Source organism: Engystomops pustulosus, chromosome 1 (genome assembly GCF_040894005.1).
Source record: "Engystomops pustulosus chromosome 1, aEngPut4.maternal, whole genome shotgun sequence".
Lineage (NCBI taxonomy): Eukaryota > Metazoa > Chordata > Amphibia > Anura > Leptodactylidae > Engystomops > Engystomops pustulosus.
The window spans coordinates 141993528-142003778 of NC_092411.1; the positions used below are offsets into that span (position 1 = coordinate 141993528).

At 39.6% G+C, this 10251-nt stretch overlaps 1 protein-coding gene across 2 annotated transcripts in view; it reads left to right on the top strand.

The window, feature by feature from the left end:
• LOC140134542 (uncharacterized) overlaps positions 1–9735 on the top strand; it is a 23969-nt gene extending 14234 nt beyond the window's left edge. For both annotated transcript variants that reach the window (XM_072154937.1, XM_072154946.1), the window contains exons 4-6: positions 3880–4006; positions 4323–4431; positions 7862–9735. In XM_072154937.1, coding sequence (XP_072011038.1) covers positions 3880–4006; positions 4323–4431; positions 7862–8200 — 575 coding nt within the window. In that variant the 3' untranslated portion in view covers positions 8201–9735. The remainder of the gene's footprint in view (positions 1–3879; positions 4007–4322; positions 4432–7861) is intronic.
• Positions 9736–10251: the final 516 nt, after the last annotated feature.

The window sequence follows — 10251 nt, forward strand, 5'->3', positions numbered from 1 at the left end:
AACCTAGAGGACCCATGGTCATTGGTGGGTGATCTCCGGTCATGCACTGACGTTTGTGGAAGAAGATTGTGGGCCCCAAACACGGGCAGGAATATGACCTACTCTATAATCTATAGGAGTGTAGAAACTGCATTCGTGTGGGTTATCCAATAGAAAGACATGTGCTAGCCTAAGACTGGTGTACACTGGGGGTTACCCTTTTTTTTGGTAAACCTTATGCATTTTATACTAGGAATAGGATTTGGTAAACTCAGTTGTAGTCTAGCCTTATAAAACCTGAAACTAATTACAGAGTAAAGACTAAAGTGTAAATAAGAAGAGCCTTGTATCCACAAAGTTATTAGGGGCATAGAGCATACCGTATATACTCGAGTATAAGCCGACCGAGTATAAGCCGAGACCCCTAATTTTACCATCAAAAACTGGGAAAACCCATTGACTCGAGTATAAGCCGAGGTAGGGAAATGCATTGGTCACAGACCCCCCCCCCCCAGTATGTAGCCAGCCTGCCACCAGTGGTATACAGCACTGCCCCCAGTAGTATACAGCCTGCCCCCAGTAGTATACAGCACGGCCCCCAGTAGTATACAGCACGGCCCCCAGTAGTATACAGCACGGCCCCCAGTAGTATACAGCACGGCCCCCAGTAGTATACAGCACAGCCCAGCCTGCCCCCAGTAGTATACAGCTTGCCCACAGTAGTATGCAGCATACCCAGCGTTAAAAAAAAAAAAAAAAACTTATATACTCACCCTCCGGTGGCCCGACGTGCGTTACATTACATTTTTTTGTGCTGAAAAACTCGGCTTATACACGAGTATATACAGTAATTAATTGTCCATACTGCATTTCCCTTGATCATAATATCATGTAGCGGAGAAAAGTGCAAATGTCCCTCAAGTTTTTGGTGCAGTTAGATTTTCCAACTTTCTTGTCCTACATATGAGGATGGGGTGGGCATGTTGATAGATATATATAAATTGACATAAGGAAGTTTGATTCTTTAATGTGATGCAGATCGCCAGGGAAGCTTTGTACAATTTATATTTTTTAAAGGAAACCTACCACTGCTGATGGTAGGTATTAGATGTAAACACCGGGCACCAGCTCAGGGTTAGCTTACCTTTGCTAGTGTTTTAAACCGCTATATCGCGGTTTAAACACATTTTGATGAACAGCCCTGAGGTAGCGCCGAAGCTAGGTTTCCTTTAAGTAATTTCCTTCTAAATGGAGTCCTGTCTGTCTATGCATCCGTCCACTCACCTTTACTGACGGATCTACAATTCTATATCAGTACAATGTCAGCTAAGCTTTTCAGTTCCCTTTTTTTCCTTATGTATGACTTGACAGAGAATGAATAAACATTTGTGGTAATGTGTTAAGACTTCCTCTGAAACTCACATTGAATTTGATTTAATGTCTCTGTACTTGTTCTCTTTTCAAGGATTCCCAGGATGCAGAATTGTAATAGATTCGCAGACACCCACACAAAACCCCTCTTTTACATTGCTGTGGAAATGCAGTCCAGTTTTACATGGCAAAGGGCAATTAGACACAGTCAAATATTGTCCAGGTTAAAGACTATTTATTTTCCCACATCTGTCACAGTGTAATCTAGTTCTTCCTTGCCTATTTAAACAATAATTCGTTGTTATACTCAGACTGCTTTTTGATATTTAAGAATTAAATTTGCTTTGGTAATGAACTGAGAAGTTAATAATCATTTTGCATTGCAAAAAAAGGCAATTACAGGCTGTCAAGATGTTTAGTGTCGGAGTTCATCTGAGTACTGCAGATGTCTTGGAAGAACATTTGGTAGGTGAAAGGGTGAATTCTAATTAGAAATCAAAAAAGGGGGTTTGCTACAGACATTATAGAGTCACGAAGACAAAGAAAGCACCTTCCCCTCCCCAGTCCATTTGTCAATTGCATGGTATATTCACTTGTCATGAATGCACTTTCTATAGAACCTGTGGTTTTGGCAAAGGAAAGAACCCGCTCATTCTGGGAAATGCAGGGGAAATTAAGAAAGTAAACATCAAATTTGCCTCTCTGGTTTCTTATAAAGGTTTCTCTTGGGATTTTATGTGACAGCCTCTTGGGAACAGTTTTTTTTACATTCTTGAAGATGTTATATCTCAACCTACAACCAAAGGAAAAGCGGAAAAGGCAGACCCCTTTTTCTTCCACCTTAGTCTTGCTTTAAATATAAAAAACACGGTGGAAAATACTAGCCGATTTATAATTTCATCCTAACACAAGTTAAAAAGTGGTGTAATGCACAACGGTGTCCCCCGCCCCCTAAATATTCAGCCAGTTAGAATAAATAGCAGAATTACTGAAATTCTTTATATGCAAGAAGTGTAGCTCAACAAGAGGCCATATAGATGTTAGCTTAGGGTACTATGTATCCTAGTCAAATACATTCAATTCAAGTCTCACTTGTCAATGGGATACAGTCACATATCAGTTATTGCTATATATTCATTAGCTCAAAATTGTACTGTTTTGGCCCCTTTTAATGTTTTTTTTCTGAACATTGGACTGCCATTTGTGTCTGTTTGCTGACAATTACAGGGGGCAGGTGGGGTGTGTGCCCATTCTTTCATAGGTGTATACCAAGTTTAATTTATGGGCTAGTGTGATATTTATGATTTTCTAATTAGGCAGTGTCATGAAAGAATTTTAATCCTATAATATATACAACATTTTGAGTATACAGAAAGGGTGCCTTTACATATTATACTTCATACCTGTATTTTGGAATATCCAGTAATAGACCATTACCTAGACTGCAGGGGTCTTCTGTTTTTATGGTGGACAGTCCTTGTTGCCACTTCAACTGGTAACTAAATGCTATCCTGCTACTGCTAGCTATTTATATATTAAAGAAGAAAAATTGTGACATTCATATTCAACTTGCATGCTGTCTATTTTCCTGGGTGCAGTCCCATGTTGCAGTTACAATTGCATCAAAATCTGTTCCACAAATGTATTTCACCTGTTAAATTAACAAAACTATACCTAAAACCATCTCAAAGTTGATTGTCATGCAGTTTTAACTTCAATGTGTGACTGTACCCCTTCTGATCCTCCTTGAGATTGTTCTACTCCTGGATAAACCAGGGACTCCTACTCATAGATCCAGGCACTGTGGCTGTGGTAATATACTTAAATTTGTTATCCATGGTCTCGTTTTTTGAACTCAACTTCTCTTTCTAAAATCAATACTTAAGATTATGCTAATCGGCCTAAAGAGCTCCTGTTAGTGTTATCAGTGCTGCAGATTCATAGGCTGTTACAGTGTGCAAAAAGCAGCCGCTGCTGTGTGCTGAAACTTGTTTTTCTGTTGTGAGAACCTCAGGCAGAGGGAGGGTTTCTTCTGGGTCCTCCTGTTTCCTCCCACACTCCAAAAACATACTAGTAGGTGGCCCCATGGGGACAGGGACTGGTATGGCAAGCTCTGTGTAGCACTGCAAAATCTCTGTGTGCTATATAAATAAAGTAATTTTTATTATTATAATGTTTCCACCAGCACATTGCAACAGATCTGCATGAATATAAAGTCCTCAGGCCTTTTACAGACCCAGGACTGTGATGGTGATGGATTGTCGCTTCCCGATGAGGACACTGGGAGTGACAATTACAGCCATGATGGTGGCGCCCATGCGCTGCTGGCACCCATGCGCTGCTGGCATCATGTGGCAGCATGTACATGGCTAAGACCCGCAATTGGTGCAACCGTGAGCCCTTTCCATACATCCTGTCCCTACACTGCGCCGTAATAGTAGGTGTGCAACGGGAAGGGGGTTAAGGACCATGTAATTTTTGGATAAATGTTAGCTGTAAGTAGTATAAAATTCTCTGCTTTCCTCCTAGATGATCTCACTCAGCATGTTCGAGTCAAGCACATAGAGGCCTCTACAGGAAAACCACCACTACTTCAACTTTGTGAATTTTGTGGTCAAGCTGTGAAGCATTATAAAAGCCACAAAATCTTTTGCAGGTACTATTATTTGTAGAATTATCTATACTAAACAATGGGTTTAAGACACTTTTTATAACTAGTACAACAAAAGTGGGTTGGGGGGAAAAAGTCTTATACTATGCCAGATTTCTTTCTTTCTTTCCTTTTTCCAAGATTTTGAACAACTAATAAAACCCTTTGGTCATCCAGCAATTGTTAACCCTGGAAAAATAAAGGGCAGGATCATTAAAAAAAATTGTGCAGATTTAAAGGCTGCATTAAATGAATTCTGTTTTTATTTAGTTATTGTCGTTTGACATAAATGATTTTTCCTTAATGTGGATCTTCTCTACAGTGGAGTGAAGAAATTTAAGTGTGACTTCTGTGTACAGTCATTCCATCGGATCTCTGAGTTAAAGCGACATACTTGGACACACACTGGAGAGCTTCCATATCGCTGTAAAGTGAGTAACAGTGCTGATAATAGATCATGATCAATATACTTTTATGTCAGAGCTCATGATTCATTCTGGTTAATTTATCTTTAAATACAGAGTTGAACACACTGGACTAGGGGGATAAGGTCCTTTAAGTACACTACAGAAATGGCTCAGTGGCAGTGTATTTATCCCTATATAGTTGTATACCATGATGCGTTGGTTAGAATGAATTAAGCCCCCAAAAGGGGGATGAAATTCCAACAAATAACATTAAGTAAATGGAGTAAAAGAAACACTATATTAGGACAAAAATATACACACAAGTTTAAAATGGTCTTATTCCCGATGGAACACAAAGAGGTTACATGCCGGGCAGCGAATCAGAAATCACAAACATGTTGCTTGTTAGAAGTATACATAGGCATAGGTAGCCATATGGGTATAAAGTGCTGATAAGGGAATCCAAATGGTACTAAGTAATAAACAGTAGGTTATTATAATGTAGTGGATAACTCGCCCATGGTGCTGATGGCCGCTGCCTGGGATGATGACAACCCCAACATGCGTTTCGGCTGTATTACATTCATCTGGGGTGGCAAAAGAAACCTGTTTGTGATTTCTGATTCACTGCCCGGCATGTAACCTCTATTTGTGTTCCACCTGGAACAAGATCATTTAAAACCTGTGTGTATACAGTCATGGCCAAAAGTTTTGAGAATAAATATTATATTTTCACCTGATCTGTTGCCCTCTGGTTTTTATGTGTGTTTGTCAGATGTTTTTATCACATACAGAAATACAAGTGCAATCATATTATGAGTAACAAAAGCTTTTATTGGCAGTTAGAATGAGTTAATGCAGCAAGTCAATATTTGCAGTGTTGACCCTTCTTATTCAGGACCTCTGCAATTCTCCCTGGCAGCTCTCAATCAACTTCTGGACCGAATACTGACTGATAGCAGTCCATTCTTGCACAATCAATGCTTGCATTTGTCACAGTTTGTTGGTTGTTTGTTTGTCCGCCCGTCTCTTGATGATTGACCACAAGTTCTCATTGGGATTAAGATCTGGGGAGTTTCCAGGCCATGAACCCAAAATCTCTATGTTTTGTTCCCTGCGCCATTTAGTTATCACCTTTGCTTTATGGCAAGGTGCTCCATCATGCTGGAAAAGGCATTGTTGATCACCAAACTGCTCTTGGACTGTTGGGAGAAGTTGCCCTTGGAGGACATTCTGGTACCATTCTTTATTCATGGATGTGTTTTTAGGCAAGACTTTGAGAGAGCCGATTCCCTTGGCTGAGAAGTAACCCCTCACATGAATGGTTGCTGGATGCTTTACAGTTGGCATTAGACAAGACTGGTGGTATCGCTCACCTTGTTTTCTCCGAACAAGCTATTTTCCAGATGTTCCAAACAATCGAAAAGGTGATTCATCAGAGAAAATGACTTTACCCCAGTCCTCAGCAGTCCACTCCCTGTACCTTTTGCAGAATCTGTCTGTCCCTGATTTTTCTGGAGAGATGGGGCTCCTTTGCCGCCCTCCTTGACACCAGGCCTTGCTCCAAGATTCTCCGCCTCACAGTGCGTGCAGATGCACTCACACCTGCCTGCTGCCATTCCTGAGCAAGCTCTGCACTGCTGGTAGCCCGATCCCGAAGCTGAAACACTTTTAAGAGACACTCCTGGTGCTTGCTGGTTCTTTTTGGGCGCCCTGGAGCCTTTTTGGAAACAATGGAACCTCTCTCCTTGAATTTCTTGATGATGCGATAGATTGTTGACAGAGGTGAAATCTTTCTAGCTGCGATACTCTTCCCTGTTAGGCCAGTTTTGTGCAGTGCAATGACTGCATGTGTTTCTTTAGAGATAACTATGGTTAACAGAAGAGACAAAATGATGCCAAGCACCAGCCTCCGTTTAAAGTGTCCAGTGGTGTGATTCTTACCTAATCATGACAGATTGAACTCCAGCCCTGTCCTCATCAACACCCACACCTGTGTTAATGGAGCAATCACTGAAACGATGTTAGCTGCTCCTTTTAAGGCAGGCCTGCAATGAAGTTAGAAATGTGTTTTGGGGGAAAAAGTTCTTTTTCTAGGTAAATATTGACTTTGCAATTAATTGCTGTTATAAAACCTGATGCAGTAGACTTGGTAAAAATTATTAACATTTGTATCATTCTCAAAACTTATGGCCATGACTGTATTTTTGTCATACTTATTTCTACCCCCAGTAATGGATATATACACAGACCCCGTCCTTCCCCCCAGAATACATAGATATATACACAACTACCACCCCCAGGAATACAATATATACACAGCCATCCAGGAATACATAGATTATATAAACATATACCCCCCCTTCCCAGATATATATATATATATATATATAATATATATATATATATATATATACAGAGCCCCTCCCCCGGGGGATACATCAAAATAAAAATGGCCCCCAGTAAAATAATAAAACTGTACTCACCTTCCCCTGTTCCCCTGATGTGTGCAGACCACCTCTTCTCTTGGGATGTTTTTTTTTTTTTTTTGGTTGTGTGCTTCAAGTTTTTCATATGTCCAGACGCAGCACTGCAAAAACTCTGTAGTAGTGAACTCTCCCATTGTCATAAAAAGAGAACAATAAAAAATTGGAGACTTATATGGTTGTCATTTAACCCTGCAAAAAACTGTTTTGAGCGGTATAAGACTGCATAGGTATGAGATTTATTACCATACCTGCCCTCACCTTTCTATATGCAATGTTGCATCGGTGTGGCAGCCTTCTGATGGCTACATAATCACCAGGTAGCTGCTGGGTCCAATGGAAACCTAGATCAGCTATGCAGCTTGCCTCAATGGGCTGTATTTCATCTGTATTATATGGCTATCGGTTATTTTTAAAAAAATGATCTTTTGAGAATTTTTGGGAAGCTTAAGTTATAAAAAATATATTAAAAAATTATTTATTTCAGCACTTCTAGCCACTATCATGGACACAAAACTTTGTCACTTGGATATAAAAGGAAAGAACATTGAAATGAACCTAGATTGACCAAAAAAAAAAAAAAAAACTAAAAATGTCTGGTCATGAATTAGTTATATATAATTTTCATAGCAGTTGGATCTATGTGAACATAAAGGTTAACTATACGTTTTAGGGTGTGTATAGTTATAGGCTTAGACTTCATGATGCATACGGCAGATGGCTGCGGCGCCAGGCATTTGTGCCAGGTCCTTCCTGACATAGATTTGCACAAAAAAACTGAACTTTCAATGGTGAAAGTTTGCAGACATGGCAAACTTGGTGTTGAGGTGGCTTGAATTGGAAAAAAAAGCTGGTGTACAAGTCCCAATAAATATCCCCTATGCTAGTTCACAACAGAACAACATTTTTCAAGTATGGCTTCATATATTTCTATCAGTAGATGACAGTTCTATTTTATTTTATTGCAGATCTGTGGAAAGGGCTGCAGACATCCAAGTAACATGAAGAAGCATATTCGTACTGTGCATAAAGCAGACATGCGTGTGCAAATCAACCGAGAGCATGCATCTCCCCGATTCTTCAAGAATAGGAGACCCGCAGCTAAATTTACAGGGAATACACTAACCCAGAGCTTGCCTATAAATCACCCAATTCCTGCATCTACTGGGGATCACAGCATCCAGACAGACTCCTCAGTTTCTCCAGTATCACTGTCCTACATCTCAATCTTTACAGGTGATGAAGCTATAACTAGTAATTCTACTGTACATAACGCACAGAACTCCCAGACTAATGGATCTCAGTAATAGCAACTTTTTTTTTTTTTTTTTACTGTGTTTTATGTCAACCATAAATATTTATTTTGAGGATATTTTATTACAATATTCTAAACCTTGTGCTGCCTACTATTGGAGGATTACTGTTTCTATTATGGTCAAAGGGAAATGAAATTGTCGATAGTGTGTTTTCAGCAGTGATGTTATCCCATAAAAAGTTGTGTAACTTCCAGAGATGTATTCACAATTCTGCAAGTAGTGAACAAATACCTTAATTGCTGGCCCAATGACCCACAACCAGCGGCATTTCGGGCAAAGCCAGCAGTGCCAGGTAGTGGGAGATGCTGTGACACTGGAAATGGGAGCCAGAGCGGGGTAAGTATGTGTTGTGGGTTTTTTTTTTACTCTTGGTTACCTCTGCCTAGGTCCCAGGGGAGTTTACAGGATTCCTGAAAATGCCATTGACTAGTTTTGCAAAGGAGCTAGAAACATCAGTCTATTTGCAATATACATTGGGTAGGAAAATTAGAGAATAATATATGATCATTTGATGTTTTCAGAAATAATGTATTCTCCATTGATCAGCATTAGGGCACACCATGCCACTAGAACAGTGTTTTACAAAATTACCAAAGTATAGCAACATAAAACCTTTTATTTAGCAAAAAATGTAATGTTCATAATTAGAGAACAGCAATGACTGGAGCACAGAGAAAGAGTATAACTAATGTTTCTGAAGTCACCGATCAGTAGGAAGCGCACAGGCTTTTGCTATGAATGACCTTAGCACATCTGTGGTCATCACTAGGACATCACTAGTCTCTCCCACTGCTCTGGTAGGATTTTAGTCCACTCCTCTTCCAGTCTCTCTGACTGTAATTTAAGGGTGTCTATAAAATATAGATTAGTAGATTTTCATGTTTCCTTCTGCAACCACAGTGCATACAATCAGACATGTTTACACTGATTAACATAAATACATTCCATATGAAATTAATGGAAACCTTCTATCAATGAATTAAGATTGCCACATGCCAGTATACTTGCAGTGATCCGAAACTACAAGATCAAAGTAAAAAAAGAATCTCTTATTAATGTGGGTAGATGAAGCGAACACAGTGGTGTGTTCTGTAGCCTCTCATCATGTCTTCTGAGGTATGCACATTACAGAGAGCAATATCTTATTAAGTAGCTAAAAGGAACCTATCGACAGGTTTAAACATTTAAACCTAATGTTTGGGTTCCTGAAGCTTCTTCATTACTGAACTCCCAAACAATTAAGTCCCTTGTGTTGCCCCTCCCCTCCATAGGGACAGGAAATCTGAACATGAAGAGAACAGCTCCTCCCCACCTGCTTCAGTGGTTAATACTACTATAATATATATACCATATATAAAATATAATTTTTTATTTTTTTGCTTCATCCAACAATCAATATCAAAGCAGGGTGGGAAGAAATGGGTGCTTGTCATATCTTGGGGAAATGGCATTACTGGTAGAGTAATAACTGTTTTCCCCTTAACCACAACAGTACTGCTGAGAAAATAATGGTGAATAGAAAAGATACATTTCAAAATACAAAATCATCAACAACCAGTCTCAACAAGGCTGTGGTCTTTAAAGTTTGTATGTGGAGAGGACCACGTCACTGCCTTACATATCTATTCTAGGGAATTGTATCTTATTTGAGCCCTGGATGTAGCCATGGCCCTGATAGGACAAGCCAAAGTTGTTCAGGATCCGAAAGCCCTAAAGAGTTGTGTGCCAGGCTGATGGCCTTTCTGATGCAGCCGGCATCCTTTTTGGTACCTTATTGTACTGGAAGAAATAATAAACAGATTGTCAGACTTTATTCATAGAGAACATCTCCTTAGGTATTCAATAATTCTCCTTCTAACACCTAGGTAATGAAACCATTTTCCCCCTCAGATTTTGAATTGGCTCAAAAGCAGGGCATTGCAATTTCTCAAGATTTAAGGGACTTTGGGCACAACTTTAGCAAGAAAGGTACAATCCTTTCTGAGTTTGACTCTATCTGGAAGAATTTATAATAACGGAGCCTTAAAGGAAAGACAAGCAAT